We start from the raw sequence: 19,049 nt of genomic DNA on the forward strand, positions 1-19,049 counted from the left end.
TAGCTTGTTATGTCCAGAAATACAAAAGAATCTCAACAAAGTCAAGCACCAAGCTAGAATGTGTAAGGTACATTATGCTGGTGATCAAAAGTATGAGGTTGAATGTCATGGTATTAATGAGGCAATTGACATTAATAAAAGAACATGCAGTTGTAGAGTGTGGCAATTAACTGGTATCCCTTATAAGCATGTTGTAGCTTGCATATTTATCAAGAGAGACTCCCTTGAGGCATATGTTCACCCATATTATCGCAGAGAGACCTACCTCATGGCTTATGCTGGTATAATCCAGCCCATGGGAAGTTTGATGAAAATAGAACCCATTAACCCACTGCTTCCACCACACTTTAGGAAACCCACTGGTAGGCCAAAGAAGGCTAGGAATAAGAAGAACGATGACCCCAAGAGTGCAACCAAGCTTAGCAAGTCAAAGGACAGTTTAAAGTGTTCAAAATGTAAGGAGAGTGGTCATAACCCAAAGACGTGCAAATTACCTGAGCCATTGGTGATTGAGAGACCTCCAACAAGAAAGGGAGGTAGACCACCCATCCTTAGAAGAGGGATAGCAAGAGGACTTGATGGCATGACAGGTAGAGGAAGAGGAAGAACAAGAGGACTTGAGGTTCCAGCTGCAGTACCTTCAAACCAAGAGGTACTTTTAATTTAATGTAACTTATTCACAATCTTTTTCAAATTAGCTAACATGTTAATACTACATACAATTTATTTCAAATTAGCTAACTTGTTGATACTCATTTTAGGTTCTAAATATACCATTTTCTCAATTGTCACAAACACAAGCATCATCTTGTAGGTTGACACAAGCATCATCTTCTAGGTATGATGAAAACAGTCCCTTTTGTTTACTATATGTTAATAATGAGTGCAACTAACTAATGTATAGTTGCTTGGATTATTGATAGGTCAATAATGGACAGTGAGTATGCATGTTGGTAGTGAAGATAGCAGCTACTGTTGGTGGTTTTTTTTTTTGGTGGATGGCCAGTTATTACAACTTCTATTTTTGGTTATGTTAGTGGATGGCAAATTATTACAGCTTCTGCTTTTGGTTTTGTTGGTTAATGGACACTTGTGTCTATGTACTTCCTGTTGTCAATTGTTGCTGTAATTTGGTGTAATGGCTAATGCTGACCTTAACTAAGCCCTCTTTTTTGGTGATTGTTATGTTCATGAGATGTGAAAACTTTGTTATTAAGTACCTATTGTGGTGTTGATGTTCAGAATGTTAAGTGAAATGTTATAATATGCTATGTTATTAATTCATATTGTTTTTCATTTAACAAGTTTAACATTTAGTGTCAGAGTGTCATAATTTGGTGTCATTTGTTAAACAGGTTTTCATTTAATAGGTTATGGTCCATGACATATTATTGGACTAGTTTATCATTGAACAGGTTTTAAAGAAGTGGTCATTGAATAGGTTTCTAGCAAGAATAGAACTAACATTACAGACCAAAAACAACCAAAAAATCTGCTAAGCTAATATTAAGATATGTGATAACATCCCAGATAATAGCATGCACTGCATATGAGCTTTGTTCTTGAATCCCTGTATGAAGAGTAGCATTTCTGATGGACCAAATCTTCCAAAGAGTAACTGAAAAAATTCCACTCAATATCTTACACTTTGTAGACTTAGCCAAAGTATTTTGCAAAAACTCAACATGTGACTACCCTATTAGCAGCATACACAGCAAACACATACACCAAATGTAAAACTTCATTCGTTGTCTAATTTTTCTCTATCAAATCTTCACCTGTAGTATCACTTTCTATTTTGTCAACAACAACCACTTCATCTCAACTGCATTGACCACTAAATCACTTATCAATAGCACAAATATATAAACACTTAACATGACTCCAAAAAGTGTATTAATCAAAACATAGCATTTCATTTATCAACGCCATTACAACAATTGGATATGCCCCATCTTCCTACATAGCATACAACCATACAACCTAAACTTCCAAAATATCATACAGCAACCCCACACCTCTAAAACAGACCTAACTTCAACTGGATAGGCCTCATCTTCCCACATTGCTTCACTTAATAATCAGAGCAACAAAAAAATTTAGAACAGAGAACCCAAAAAAAATAAGGCTTCCAATAAACATAACACTTGCAACTGAATTGAGAGCTGTTCAAGGAGCTTCTTCTGGCAAGGGATGAGCTGCATGCGGCACAACATAAGCAGGTAGAGGAGCTAGAGCTCTAATGTTATTTTGGGTAGCAGGAGGAGTCCCCATTCAAAGTATTTGCAAACCCTTCTACTGCACTTGAAATATAGCCTACGAGAATTGTTTGCAGACTCATAAATGGATACCAAAGCTCTTTAGCCACACCAACACCTCTTATTCATGATTAGAAACCCAACATTGTCCATTTCAAACACCTTCAAAAATTCATGACATATTGAGCAATGTAAAAAAGAGATCTATATTTACACAACCTCTGTAAGTATATATAAACTGATATGCTGAAATTTTACAAGTACAAATGCTTTAAAATTTTACGAATGACAACTTCACTGTTTTCTCTCTCTTTGATTTTTAGAAATTGAACTGAGAGACTCAATGATTGAGCAACGACACCAGAGAGCAAGAAAGGAGGAGGAAGAAAAAAAGAAAGAAGAGAGGAGAGAATGGACTACCTATCATTCTTCATATATATATATATATATCAACACATACCAATATAGACCCAATGACAGAGACGGGATTACCTTTCACTGGAGTACGAACACAGGGTTAGAGGGAGGAGTAGACCACGATAGAGACTGGATTTAACTTGATTCGATCATGAACAAAGGTGAGCGAGAAGGGATCTAACCACGAACAGATGTATAAGGTTGATATGGGGAATCAATTTAGTGTTTTTCTGAGTTTGGGTTAGCTAGGGTTTTAACAAATTGGGGGTGTTTATATAACGATTTGGGGTGTAAATACAAAGCTTGTTTGACCCTAACTGTCACAAAATGATTATTTCGACTTTTCAAATTTCAAAGGGTATTATTGTCCATAAAATTCACTTTCTATCTCACGTGCTTCAAATAACGGTGAATTTTCGACGGACGGTGGCCGAAAGGGACAACCTGCAACAAAATTGCATAGTTCAGGAGGTTATTTGCATAATTGGTAGTTCAGGGAGATTTATCAGGAGAATTTTTGCACTTTTCCCTATATATTTTCTTAAACAAATGTACTTAAAAAGAAAAAAAAAAAATAAAAAAAAAAAAAAACCACAACATTAATATCAGTTACATGGTTTCATAAATGAAGACACCAATAACACGCAGGGAAGATATAGTGGGTGGACAACAACAGGATCGATTAAGAGTTCTAGGTTCATGAATCAAGAATTTCTATCTGCAATTTATAAAACAGAGTTTCATGTTGAACTTAAACATATATATTCTCTAATTAAAATGACTGTAGTTAAAATAATTTGAGTTTCATTAACTTATATAATAGAGAAAATGTTATATATATAAATGCATTAAAATCTAGTCAGGCATTGGAAGTCATAGTTTGTTTATTTAATTCATGTGCCATTATCATGGTTGACCAACTTAAGTTCATGACCAGGATTAAAGTTCATGTATTGCTTCGTTTAAATATGAACGGGCGTTGCGGAGTTGCCGACCATATATGTATATAATATATAATATTTTGGTGAGCCCCACTGTGATATCGGACCACATCAAAATATGATGCAAGCCTGACTGTGTTCTCGCCCTGGATGGGTTGTCGACTAAATGAATTTTTATTTTTATTTTTAATTTTTAAAACAGATAAAGCACATTTGATAGATATCAATTTTCACGCTGAGTTGTCGTGTATACTTATTGTTAGAAGGGATACTTGTCTTATATTGAATTCGGATCAAAAATAAAATGGGTATAAATGAATGTATATTCAATACTATCTAATAATTTTAAACTTTTAAGTAAATTGATAAACATCCTCTTGTTAGAGTAATTAATATCAAAGTTAGACTCAGTCTTTACTCTAATATCACACCAACCGTCCGGAAAAGCCCACTGGGATAGGCAAGGTGACACAACCGCAACTCAATAATTTAAATTTTTAGATAAATGGACAAACACCAACCCATTACCCTTCTCCACTATATCTTTTTTGTGCCGAGAATTCAGGGATGATTAGTGGAAGTGATGTAGCGATCGTACACTGATGATATCGGCATGGGCATTTTTATACTTGATGAAAGAAATTGTTAATAGGGTCTCATTTAAATAAATTACTTGATGGACTCTTTTTTATTTTTTTTTATGTATTTATTTTTTTTGGCAAAGAAGGAATATAGATTAAACACAATCAGATAAATCAACATCATTGAGTAGGCCGAGCCAAGAAGGCCACACTTTCCATTCAACATCAGATCTTAATTTTCTTTTATTTTAGTATTTTTTATTATTATTATTTTATTTTTCATACTTCTCCTTTCTATTTTTGCAATTCCAGACTTTGAGTTTTGGGCATGACAGAGTTTACGATTGTACGGATGAATCATGTATTTCTTGTGTGGTAGTTGTGTTCTAAGTGATTTTGTTAAGTACATTATTTTGCTACCGTTGTGTCCAATAAAATCTATTGAATGTACATACTTAAGGGATTGTTTGGTACGCGTTCTGTTTTTAGTGTTTTTGTTTTGTAGTAGTATTTTTTAAAAAATGTATTTGATAAAAAAAAATAATTTGTTTCGTACCATGCCAAAATGTTTCATAAATAATGACTGTAACAGTGTTTTGTTACACATTTGGATTTTTTTTATTTAAAAAAAATGATATTTTTAAACTAACCATATTCAAAGGATGGTTAAGCTTAGGAGCCAAGGAATTGGCGCATTAAATGTGTCTATAGGACAAAGATGGTGTAAAGGCGAGAAAGCTCTCTTCTAAGTATAGATTAAGTACTATAAATATTGAAAAAATAATTATACTTTCCGAGTTGTTGAAAACTATTTTTATACCTGAGTATAAAGGCTCGGATATTCGGCAGCATACCTGAGTATTAAGCGTGTGTCCACAGTCCTCTTTTTAAAGTCTCTTACCACTGTAATTTCTTAAGAGACAGTACGCATTCTCTACGGTTGTAATAAGTGAATTCTCTTCTCTCCATATAAGACAATATTGTGCTTCAGTCTCTGTTTATATTATTGTTCGCTATTTGTTGTTTGAATCAACATTTTGTTTGTGTCGAATAAAGGAGGGATTAATTTCTGAAAAGTGGTATCACAGCTCATGTAAAAGACATTAATTCATAACAACATGAATTCCTTTGCCGGCTTTTCCCGGGTGATCTAGTACTGAGACAATTCATGTTTAATGTTTTTGATGCCCTGATAGAAAGAAGTGAAGATATTATTGCTATGTTCACTCATTAAAAATGCAGGGTCCAATGAAACGACCCGCAGTGTACAAAATAAATTTGTAGCGCTTTTTTCCTCGACACAGGATTAAAATGGTAGATAAACATGAAAGATCTCCCATGGGAAACATATAAAACCAGGAACATATAAAAGAAAATAAAGCAGAGCAGTCAATGCTGCCAAACCCACAAACCAGGAACACTCAAAATCAAAGTATACAGAGGCAAGAAAGCTAAAATGAGCAACTCCAAATACGCTAAACACATCAACCATCCAACTTAGGTCCAGTGGAGGAGAGCACCTGGACTTGTGTTTAAATGCAGCTGCTAAGCAAGAACCAATCTGCTGCAAAATTTCTGGCATTAGAAGCAATTCTCAATTCAACCGATTAATCTGACTCTCACAAACTGCTTGATTGATTCATTGAATGAGAGTTTGGGAAGATGATAGATTGATTAATAGGGGCTTTAATTACCAAAATAAATAGGATAATGATTTGAAGTCCAAAAGTCAACAAGTCCGATTGATTTATGTGAGGGCTGACATCATCACGATGTCCTTAATATTCTTAATGTAATGATGACATCAACTCTTATTCACATAAAATTAGTCGAATGTATCTGACTGGTGGACTCTCTATCATTACTCTAAAAAAAAAAACTGGTGAGGGAATTAAGTTTTTAGCATAAATAAAAAATTCCACAGCACTGACCACAGCACTCGACCCCATGTGGATCGGTCCTTATTAAGTATTCATTCTAAAATAAAAACCTAATAGGTATGTCAAATTTTTGTTCTAATATTCATGAGGTATTCTCAAATATTCAGGAAAAACATTTAGAATCCTACTGTTTTGATGTGAGTGAGGAGCATACATCCCACTACTGATCCCCCCCAAAAAAAACACAACACCACACGCACACCATAATAGTTGGACTCCTTATCATGACTCATTGTGGAATGACAACACAACGTTTGGCATTGGTTTTTGATAAATTATTCTTCATTTTTCTCCACACGGCCCTTACATTTCCCAGAATTACCGCAACAGTCCACTAAAGTAATCTATAGATACTGTGGATGGATATTCACTATAGTAAAATTTGATATAAAGAAGATATGACAAGTACAAAATACAACTAAATTTGGTACCTGTTAATCCAAAGCTTTATCTTTCAAGCCATTCCAACATTTGCTAGAAAGGAGATTTTAATTTTCTGGAGTGTAATCAAGGTGTCTTTCATGTTTATCCTATTCTCAGGCGAATCATTTGAACAATCTAATGCCAAACCAAAGATTGATGATATACATTGCTCCTTTACAGAGAGATGTTCATCATCTCTTCCTATCAGATTGGCGTCCACAACTTCAATTATTGAATCATCTAATGCTTCATTCACCCAATGCTTCAAGCACTTCTCTTCAGAAAACATTTCATCAGTTGGCTTCTTCCTCGTGAACATTTCCATCAACATAATACCATAACTATAGACATCAGATCTTGTTGATACCCTTCCTTTCATTCCATACTCTATGCACCACACAACAATATTTAGAAAAATAAAAAATGAAAATAGAATAAAGAAAATACCAAGTTCAAAAAATAAAATAAATAAGAGAACTTGAATCAATATAAGGAACATGGAACATCACCTGGTGCCATATACCCAATAGTTGCTAAGGTCTTGGTTTGTGCCATAAGATCCTCATCCCCTAAGATTTTGGCAATACCAAAATTAGCAACATGTGCAATCATATCTTCATTGAGCAAGACATTGTTGGGCTTCAATCGCAGTGAACAATGGGTGTCACTTGATCATGATGTAGATATTCCAAGGCTGATGCAACATCTATCATTATGTTTAGTCTTTGCACGATATCCAAGCAATAGTTGTGAGAATACAACCACTTGTCAAGGCTCCCATTAGGCATGTACTCTAGTACTAAAGCTCTAAAATCCAAGTTAGTGCAACTGCTGATGATTCTTATAAGATTTCGATGGCGACTATTGCATATCACTTTACATTCGACATCAAAACTGTCGAATGCTCTTTCTAATTGCGAATTGAAAACCTTTACTGCAATATTCATCCCATCTGAAAGCATTCCTTTATAAACTGAACCAAAACTTCCAATGCTGAGCAAGTTGGCTTCACTAAATGCATCTGTCGCTTGTAAAAGCTCTTGGTATAAAATTCTTCTCAATGTCGGAGGTGATAAATCTGCATTTGTTGGTAATCTAACCTTTTGTTTTCGACGTTGGACCAACACAAATAAGAGAGCCATCACAAGAATTGTTGATGCAACGGGAGGTAAAATATATTTCAGGAGAGGCACAATCTTCAACCTTGATCGTTGGTGCTTATTGGTTTTGCACAGTGGGACTTGTAATTGGGCTTGGCCGCAAAGTGCGCCATTATGCATAAATGATTGAGCTGTAAAGTTCACGAAATGTCCTCCAGTTGGAATTTCTCCTTAGAGTTTATTGAAAGATACATTCAAATATTGGAGATACCTGAGTGTCCCTAAGGACATAGGAATCTCTCTGTAGAAATTGTTGTTAGAGAGATCTAAGAATTCCAAACTTATTAAGTTGCCCAATGATTGAGGAATATACCCTTGTAGTTTATTGTGTGCGAAGGAGAAATTAACTAATGATTGAGCAGCTCCAATGGTGCTGGGGATATCACCTGATAACTGGTTCCATGACAAGTCTAATTGTGTTATGACCTTCAAATTCCCGATATCTAATGGTAGATTACCATTGAGAGATTTTGTCGACAAATTCAAACCCAATAGATCCTTAAGGCTCCACAAGTTTGGAGGTATCATTGAAGTTAGCGAGTCGTAATTGGCATGGGGCATAGCAGGCGGTGGCGATGCCACTGGTGCGGGAACAGCCCTCGCTGGAGCAATAAGGACAGCCGGATTTCCCCAATCAAGCATATCACCAATGCGGGCTTGATGAGAAGTCTTAAGCTGGACAGTGCTCGACTTCCAAGCACCACTATTAAAGAGAAAGACCTCGGTGTTCTTTTCTTCTCCGCAGGGGACCCTAAACTGCTTATTCTTGATGAGCCTGGTGACCAAGTATGTAAAAGGAAGTACCCAAGTGAGGGCCTTATCCGACTGAGTCACAAAAAGGTCATTGTAGACCTTGAGTAGCTAGTCCCAGACGAGCCTTGGGACAAAAAACCAACATCCCATCTCAGCAGCATAAAGGGTTTGCCTTTACACTTAGAATGCTTGGGAATGGGAAGGACGTTTTTAGCAATGACGGAGTCCACAAACTAGAGCCAGCACGGAAGGAATGATTTATTTGTGCTTGTTTTTCGATTGTCGGTAAATTGGTTGTGGCAAATTTCCTCTACCATGTATGCCAAATTCAAATTAACCGAAGGCTCAATGTACAAAAGCAAGCCCGCTCCATCCACAGAAGATTCCAATGGACATGCTAAAGCCGTGGCAAGGTCATCAAGGTCGAACTTAAAAGATATGCCATCGATGGTGGTCTTAATGACATCCGGCTCCGTGTATGTATAAAACATGTTGGAATAGAACTGTCAAACGAGACGCAGATAGAAAACGCTAGCGCGTGGCTTGAATAGAGATTGGAGGCCACGGTCCGTCAATTCTTTGACCGCCTACGCCGTTTGCGGATGGTTTTCGAAGCCGTCTTTGATGACAAATTTGGCCTCAATTTCGATGGGCCAATCCGCCCAATTTTGCGGGGGAGGGTCATTGGATGGTCCCTCAGATGAGCGAGCAAGCTTGGAAAAGACTTTGGGCGCCATTTGGGAAGAAAAAGTTAGCTCGGGCAATTTATCGAACACCTGGCGTGCAAGACAGAATGGAAGAGAGCCAAAGATGGATTAGAGATAGAAAAACCCAAAAATTTTCACCTGAAATTAACAATATCAAACTCCCAAACAATCACCAATCCTCCATATATATTATCCCATCCTCCATTGATCCATAAATTGAAAGAAAGAAAGAGTAGAGGAAACTTACCCAATGTGGAGAGCAAAGGACTCCTTGCTTGGTGATAGGAGACTTTGAGGATGAGAGGAAGGTGAGATGATGGAGTGGGGGAGGAAGATGAGATGGGAGAGGAGTAGATTGTGGTACCCCCTAATTTCGAAACATGAGTTGATCAGGTCCACGCACAAAGTCAAGGGATATCAACCAATCAATAATAAGCAAGCACTTAATACAAGAGGAAAAAAATAATAAAATAAATAAACAATGCTGAAAGGGAAAACTAAATTAATAATTAAATAACAAAACCTCTGATTATAATAATAATAAATCTCTGGAGTACAACTTGGGAATCCATTCAATGTGGACCCCTAATCAAAATCCTAACTAAAGACGAAACAAATAAATATCTAACTCAGAAATAATAAATGATAGCGAAAACATAGTGGAGGTCCTACGTCTATGACATCGGAAGAGTGATGAAGTCTGGCCCCTGCTCTGCACGAACTGATTCTATGTCTGGAACTGTCGAGGACCTGAAAAGATAACAACAAAGGTGGGTCAAAACCCATGAACAAGCCCTTTCTACTACATCCTAAACAAAGACCCGATAGACAGTTCATCCTAGTTCGACTCATGCAATAGCTATGTAGGTCAATATACATAAGTATACACACTATAGACTTTCACTGGATTATAAGACAGCCTCAACCGGATAGTAGGTCTCGTGCAAGCGCATACAAGAAGGTCATGAGGACCTCTTCTACCAGGGCACACACATCCCTATAACCAGCTACTCATCTCATCTGGCAGTATACGCCAACCCTAACCATTGATCCCGAGATCTCACGCTCGTATCATGGTACCCAATTATAATATATTTAAGTAACTGTAGCCATATCCTGACAATGACACGATTAAAGGTCATAACCATATCCTGACAATGGTATGACAAAACGTATAGGTCTAGACTTAAAATCTAGCCCATAAATGTATCGGCAAGCCATATCCTAACAATGGTGCTGCTAAGACCATATCCTGGTCCTCCATCATACACTTATAGACAAATATGTATTAGTTCATATACAGTCACATGCATGACTATAATCACATTAACTTCACTAAACAAATAATAAATAAAAATAAAAATAAAAATAACATTATAAGCTATTAAAAGTATCATTGCCAACAACTTAAAATGCGAGCAAGTACATTTACCGTTACATGAACAATTAACATAATAATATTCTCTACGATAATTGTTAGGACAAGATAAACCCTTTTTAATTATTGAATTAATAAGTTCCATTATATTATATAGGTATCCTATATAATCACAGCATGTAAAAAAAATGTGTATATAATTTAATGTCACATGCTAACACAATAAACAATACCAACATCCCATGTGTTTATGTTGTATAAAATTTCAGCATGTTAAAAATCAATGCCATATGGTAAATAATACACAATTTCAACATACTGCCTTATGCTTAGGAGTTATAGTCCACCCTCATTGATGAATGGAGATAGGAATTGCATTTAGTATAGTAAAATCTACTCAATTCGACCCACTAAAAAAATAAATAAATAAATAAACAAATAAAACGAAATAAATTTCAGATTGCAACTTAAAATCTTTACAAAATCTGAACATCTTAATTTAACCATGGCGAAAGGACAGCAACAAAGAAAACCACTTAAAACGAAAAGGCAACTTAACATCTTAAAGAAAGATTGCAACTTAACCTCTTAAAGTAAAGATTGCAACTTAACATCTTAATATGAAATAAAATAAAATAAAAATCAGAAATTAAAACATACTCATGTATCTATATATATAGATATATATACACTAATTTATCCCTGTTATAAATCATTCTTGGCACCAATATAATTAAACCCATCTAATATAAATTCCCTAAAGTCATTCTACAAATGGATCAAACCCGGAATCAAAGAGGATGAGTAGAACGAAGACTTGCCTTTGTATGAATTTCAGATTGCAACTCTTTTCTCCTCTGATTTCCCCCTTTTTTTTTTTCTCTCTTCCTCTTTCTCTCTTTCTTTCTCCTTCTTCCTCTCTAGTTCACGCCGCCCTCTGTTCTTTTCTTTCTTTTCAATTTCGTGCCCCCTTTTACAAAAACCCACTTACAGACTACTTTATATAAACAAATATAATATAACCTAATTCTACTAACCTAACTAATCCTATACCAATTTAAATACACCAACCACACAATATTACAACCAAAACCCACTAATCATTAAATCTAATAAAGAAAAATTAAAAAAAAAAACCAAAATGTTACTAATGATCACAATTCCTGTGCATGTAAACAACCATAAATATGTAAGTATAAAAATAATATAGTTTACATATATATCTTTATAATTTACTAACCATATATATATATATATAACACTTTAATATAGATATATGTATAATTTTATATATCTATCACCCATCCATTCTACTAAATAAATAAATAAATAAACAAAATAAAGAAATAACATCAATAAAAAAAAATTACAATTAACTAAATAAACACCTCACAACAATTTAATTAGTCAAGTACATAAAAAAATAAAATAAATAACAACAATGAAATAAAATAAACACTAAAAATAATGAAATAAATCAAACACTAAATAATTACTATTTAACTGACAAACAAATAAAATCCTAAAATAAATGCACAACAATTTAAATAGCCACGTAGATAAATAAAATGAAATAAAAATAAATAAATAAATAAAAACCTTGAAATTTAGGGGTATTACATAGATGGAAGGAAGAATTGAAGAGTTGAGAGGGCAAGGGAGAGAGACTCGACTGGGATTGAGAGAGGGGGAAAGATATAAAATGAAATGGGCTTGAAATAAGCCCATTTAAAGAGAGCCGACATAGGGGTGGGCACCCGCGGGTTCAAGACTACACTGCCTATTTCTAGCGGGCGCCCGCAACTTTTCAAGGGTGGGTCTCGACGGGGGCCTGTAAGGTCTTGGCAAGGCCCTGTAGAAGCTTGAGCTCACTGGCACATTTGGCAGGCGCCCGCAAGGGCATGGCGGGCGCCAGCAATGCTGCTGGGCAAACCACCTTCTAAAGTGATATTTGGCCTAACGGAAGCCGCGCCGGGTCAAACAATTCCCAAATTTGAAATGTAAGCTTGTATGAACCCTAGACATCGAGTATAACCCCTGGAACGAGAATCGGAGCACAAATGCAACAGTGATGTTTTAGAGGCCCGAATTTCCCGTGATTTTTGGATTAGTTGAGAAAATTGCCTAACTGACCTTGAAAAATTCCAAAAATAGTACCAAGACCTTAAAATGACTAAGAAAACCGAATGTGACTTTTGGAATGCAGTTCGAGACTTTTCTGGAAGAGTTCACATTTTGGCTAAACTTAGCTAATTTCCAGAAAATTCTTGGCTAAGGCAACTTAGAAGAGGGAAGCTTGGAAGTTGAAAGAATTGCTTCCCACGAGTGCTAAATTTAAAGTCGATAGCTAGATGAACATGATTTCGCATTAGTCCTCGTAAATTGGGTCCGTCAATAGGACTTTCTCTACTTTTCGAATAGGAACTATGCCATTAACATAAAGCTTAAGCCGTTGGCCATTAACCTTAAAAAGAGATCCATCGGTACGATCATGAAGTTCGATTGCACTATGAGGAAAGATGGATGAGATAACATATGGACCATCCCACCGTGAACGGAGTTTACCGGGAAAGAGTCGCAAGCGAGAATTGAAAAGCCAAACTTTCTGTCCAGGGCAAAAGACTTGTTGACAATGTGCTTGTCATGAAATGTTTTAGTCTTTGCCTTATAGATTTTGCGCTTTCATACGCATCATTTCAAAATTCCTCAAGCTCATTGAGCTGCAATTTGCGATTATAGCCGGTTTATTTAAGATCAAAGTTGAACTGTTTTATGGCCCAATAAGCATGGTGCTCTAACTTGACTGGGAGATGACAAGCTTTGCCAAAGACAAGTCGATATGGTGACATGCCAATGGGCGGCTTATACGCTGTCCGGTAGGCCCAGAGTGCATCATTTAGTCTTAATGACCAATCTTTGCAGTTCGGACGAACCATCTTTTCTAGAATATGTTTGATCTTATGATTAGATACTTCCACTTGACTACTCGTTTGAGGGTGGTAAGGTGTGGCAACCTTATGAATGACGGAGTATTTAAGAAGGACGGATTTGAGGTAGCGATTTCAAAAATGAGATCCTCCGTCACTGACAATGGCCCTAGGCGTACCAAACTGACTGAAGATGTTCGATTAAACGAACTTGACCACAACTTTATAATCATTGGTTTTGGTAGATTTGGCCTCAACTCATTTAGACACATAATCTACCGCTACGAGAATGTACTCATAGCCATAAGAAGATGGAAACAGTCCCATGAATTCGATATCCCACACATCGAAAATTTCTATGGTTAAGATGGGATTGAGGGGCACCATGTCTCTTCTGGACATGGATCTGAGCTTTTGGCAGTGCTCACATGACTTACAGAAATTGTAAGCATCCCAAAACAAAGATGGCCAATAAAATCCGCTTTGAAGGACTTTGTCGGCAGTTTTCTTGGCACTGAAGTGTCTTCCACATGCAAGAGTGTGGCAGAAATTTAGGACACTTGAGAATTCAGATTCGAGAATGCATCGCCGGATGATTTGATCTGGGCAATACTTGAATAGTTCCGGATCTTCCCAAAAGAAATGTTTGACTTGGGAGAAGAATCGGTCTTTCTCTTGTTTTGACCATTTGGACAGAATTTTTCCTACCGTAAGGTAGTTGAAAATATCTGCAAACCATGGAAGATTTGAATGAGAAATCTAAAACAGTTGCTTATTTGGAAAGGAATCACGAACTGCAGCAAATTCAGAGGATTTGTCAATTAGTAAACGAGAGAGATGGTCAGCGACAATATTTTCTGTCCCTTTTTTGTCCCGAATTTCAATATCAAACTCTTGGAGTAAAAGTATCCATCGAATTAGGCGGGGTTTGGTCTCTTTTTTAGCGAGCAAATGCCTAAGAGTGGTATGGTTCGAAAAGACAATGACCTTGGATCCAAGAAGGTAAGAACGGAATTTATCCAAGGCATACACCATAGCTAGCAATTCTTTTTCAGTAGTGGTTGTAATGACCCGGGTTTTTATTCAACTCGGTGGTTCAGTGATGAACTGAAGATTGACATGATAACGGATCCAAATACGGAAGCAAGAAAGAAGGCAATAGTCTCCCAAGACACAACACACTTTTAAGACCCTAAGATGACCTTCCATGAGGTCACGGAACCCAAAGGAACAAAGTGTGAAGGCAAAAGATTGGAAAATAACAATTAAGCCCTCAGGGGCAAAGTAGTCATTTTACCAAAATGAAAATGGGTGCTACCGAGCACACCATTGGAAAGAGAATGAAAAATAAATCTTAATGGACTCAAGAATTGTATGATTCGGAGTCCAAACGGAGAAGAAACAACAACATAAAGAAAAACGAGCCAAACCCGTTAATCAAGGGAAAAATGGTCAATTTATAAATAAGATGAGAAATTTGACCTTACTCAAGTCAAATAAGGTCCATAAAACCTATACTAATCATTTCACAACATTCCAAGAGGTTCTAAGAACTTTGGACAAGAATCCCATAAAACGCCCTTTCCCGGTTTACGTGAAAACTGACACCCTCTAACTAAAACATGAATAACTCCTACTGTGTTTGGAATCTGAGAATGGAATTGGTACCATTTGAGATATGACTCAAAATCCATGGATTTAGGCTCAAGAATCACCCAATTTGGGTTAGAAATGAGGGAGATATGGCTGTTTGAAGTTGGAACTTCAGTGTTGAAACATACTTGAGTGGCTGTGCAAAAACAAGCTATTTCGGTCGACCAAAATAGAGTTTCGGTCAACTAAACTGGGCATAAACTTTTCTGAAAACATGCTTTTGAGGGTTGGTTTGTTCAGTAAACCGAAATAAACCATCGGTCGACCGAAATAAGCCATCGGTTGATCGAAATGGCCCTGAATGGCAATTTTGGCTACTGGAATGAGTGTTTTTGAAGTTCGAACAAATACCAAAAGCCATCAGTCGACCGAAATAGAGTTTTGGACAACCGAAATGACTTGAAAAGGTGCAAAAACACTTGTTATGCACTAGACTTGATAAGGCTTCACCCAAGCCTTAAACCCCATCATGGAATGGTTTAAAAACAAACTTTAAAACTATGTAAGCATGCTAACAAGTGTACTTTATATATTGAAGTATGATACAATGGCCCATGGCCTCATTACATATCATTTACAAAATTTGACATGCCAAACCTCCATAGATGATAAAAATGCATTTTAAAGGCAAAACTTAAAGTTTACATACATACACTTGAACTTTAAAGTTTGTGGCCCTTGGCCTCATATCATACACGTCAAATACATTACAAAAAGTGTACTTATATATACATTATATATTTGGAACAAAAATACAAGTTTTGTCATACAAAGCTACAATAGGATTTCACGCCAACATTTTCATGAAAATGATACTTCAAGTCTACGAAACTTCCATGGCGTAGTGTGCATCCCAAATCAAGGTCCCTGTACCTGAAAAATGTCCCCACTTCGTGGGTGAATAACATAAAGCTACTCGAAGGAGATGAGCATGCATCGACCTAGGATTTTACAATTATGTCACCTTAAGGTGAAACATGTTAAAGGGGCTCATGTCACCTCACGTCTATGTCAAAGTGAAACTCAGGGATCATCCTAAGCTACTCATACAATTTAAAGTGAATAATAGCATACAAGTATATATGCTCAAGCGTACTAAGCAAATGTTAAAACATGTTCTACAACATACAAGCATACATTTCCAAGTATACTTAACCATATTAAGACAAGTCATGCAATGTCTAAACATATGTGCATAAGTATACATTTTATATGAAAATTTTGCAAATCAAGTATACGACCACAAGTATACTAAGCTAAAAGAGATATGCCTCAAACAAGTATACATGGCACAAGCATACTAAACAAATTTTAAACTCATGGAACAAGTATACAAGTCCAAGCATACTAAATAGGATTCAAATATCCAAGGCAAGCATTAATGCTCAAGTTACAAGTAATCCATGATTAACAACTTGAAATTAAATGCAAAATCAAATAGTGGAAAGACTAGGACATGCGGTCGCTAGACCAAGCAAGTATTTTTGGGTAATTACGACCAACAAGGTACCACCTAGTGCGTACTTATGACTTAGAAGACTCTTGTCTTCGTACTAGAGCCACACCCTAGCCATCACATAAATTATGTCCTCACAACCTTTCCAAAACCAATAAGTTCAAAACTTATACAAAATCAAATTCAAGTTACCACGTTCTATGCACAAGTGAGGTTGAATTCACAAAATTCATGTCTTAGAATTTAAGTCTAAATAGCATATCACATGTCAAATCCTCAATATGCAATTTATACATAAAGCAAGAATATTTTACAATAATTGAGCCACATTACCATCCTAAGCCACAAGTACTAAATAAGCTTCAATTTAGTAACTACCTTACAAGGTAAACAATTGTAATATTGTAACAAGCTATATACCTACACAAAATATATTTAAACAAGCCATTCAAGACAATGATATCACATATCATGCTAAGTCAAATTACCATCCTTAGAGACGACAATTACTAATTCTATAACAAGTTAGTAGCATGCTCATAAGGTAATTAAACATATTATATTTCAAGAGATTATCAACCTAACATGAAAAGTCTTTAAATTTCAAATCAATTCCAACTAGACTCAAATTAATATATGTTAGAGGTCATAACATGGTCTTCACATATATTATACCTGAAAGCAATTTAAGCGACTAAAACACTTAAAATAGAGTTAATTAAGCTAATTAATTAATTTTTCCTCTAGATTTTCAAACATATCCAAATATCCTCAATTTAATATATGTTAAACAACTCACCAATGCCTACTTTAATATCATATTACAAGTTGATTTCATGCTTGATACAACTATGTAAATTAATCTTTCACAGAAGATAAATATTAAATAAATTTTGCAATTCTCATTCAAATGCTCCCAATTTAATATATGTCAACACGTATACCAAGGCCTAAATTACTAATATGCCATAATTTAATTCTAAGCAACATACATCCATGTGAATTAAATCTTAATCATAGAAAATAATTAAATTAAATTCTAAAACTTGAACAAAGGCATGCATACAAGTTGTATATGCTCATATAACAATCAATACAACATTACTATAAACCTAAGACATCCCCTACCTCATTTTGAGATGAAATCTCAAATCCCCACCGAATTGAAACCGCTCCGAATCCAACGAAACTCCTAGGTTTTGTTAGGGACAACACGATGAACATGAATCCCAAGGAAGCCCCATGAAAATCACAACTTGCCTTCAAACCCAAACTCACAAAATGGTCAGAAATGGGTTCTAATAAGGGGAAAGATGCGCGTCGTCAAGGTGAGCATTAAACGTTAAGGCCAAAGACTTTTCACCAAGGAAAAGTGGTTCAAAGGAGGAGAGAGAAGGTGGCAGCCCCATGGTCTTCCATGGCTGCCGGGCAAGAGAGGAAGAAGAAGAGAAAAATCTGATTTCTCTTCTTAAGTCACCCTATTTATAGAAAAAACCTAAAAGTGCCCCGAAAGGGCCCCACCGGGTCCGGAAAAGTGAAATTTGTGCAGACGAGCTCAAACGGTGAAACTCCATGAATGAAAAAGATTCACAATGAGAAAATATGAACAACGGAAGAAATGGTGTCAAAAACTGAGTCCCGAGCAGAGAGATATGCCCCAAACAAGTTTCATGGCAATCGGGTCCAGAAACCCTGAAACTAGAGAAAAACAACCAGAAGGAAATTCTATGAGTACACGACTCGATGAAATGTGAAAATGAATCCCGTATGAGGATCCAGGCTTAAAACAAGATATTTTGCAATAACTTTTGTTAATTGCACAATGGCCCTTACAAAAAGGGTTAACTGCAAAACTGCCCCTGAATGAAAATATCTTCTAAAAAATATTTTCTTAGATACCCCTAAAATAAAATATCTTCAAAAGATATTTATGAAAAATACCCCACGAAAAGAAAAAGATTCTGAAAAACTGTGCATCCACGCCCCTATGGACACTGGGAGCAACCATAGTATCTTTCTGCAAAAGTAAAGATACGCATTTCATGGAAACCACTTAGAATGAAGATATGTGAAGTCAAAAACCAACTCCGAACACAAAGAGTGAGGTTTTGCAACAAAGTGACAAACTGGGAAAAGACAAAATAAGGAAAAGGACGAAAAAATGAATAGTGTCGAAAAACGAAAAATGTGGAAATGACTCGGTCCTCAAAAGAAGTTGTCAATCCAAAAGAAAGAGTCTCAGAAACCATTTCTGAGCACTCGAGATGACACTAAGCGATGAGAAACTGAACTCAGAAAAGAAATTTCAACGAAAGAAAATTCATCCGTAAAATTCTAAGGAAAAAAGAATGGAAGGAAATGACCAGGTCATTACAGTGGTGTAATTCAATTGAGCATCAGATAAAGTTTTGCTAGCATAATAGATGGCATGCGGAAGCTTGTCCACATGCTGGCC

At 36.1% G+C, this 19,049-nt stretch overlaps 1 protein-coding gene across 1 annotated transcript; it reads right to left on the bottom strand.

The window, feature by feature from the left end:
• Nucleotides 1–7,201: 7,201 nt before the first annotated feature.
• On the bottom strand, nt 7,202–8,362 carry LOC132316652 (receptor kinase-like protein Xa21). The gene is made up of 2 exons (XM_059815125.1): nt 8,002–8,362; nt 7,202–7,890 (listed from the first exon to the last, which is right to left on the bottom strand). Exons 1-2 carry the CDS (start codon nt 8,360–8,362, stop codon nt 7,202–7,204), a joined length of 1,050 nt encoding a protein of 349 aa, XP_059671108.1.
• Between the last annotated feature and the right edge of the window lie 10,687 nt (nt 8,363–19,049).

Source organism: Cornus florida, unplaced genomic scaffold, assembly GCF_030987335.1.
Source record: "Cornus florida cultivar Cherokee Brave unplaced genomic scaffold, ASM3098733v1 CherokeeBrave_3.0.0_Hap2_Chr07, whole genome shotgun sequence".
NCBI lineage: Eukaryota > Viridiplantae > Streptophyta > Magnoliopsida > Cornales > Cornaceae > Cornus > Cornus florida.

Bases quoted from the DNA above. Each gene is read 5' to 3' on its own strand.
- LOC132316652 (XM_059815125.1), bottom strand. From the start codon at position 8,362: ATGCTTGATTGGGGAAATCCGGCTGTCCTTATTGCTCCAGCGAGGGCT. The intron at 7,891-8,001 runs GTTTGGAATTCT...ATAAACTCTAAG, and splicing joins ATCATTGGGCAACTTAATAA to GAGAAATTCCAACTGGAGGA.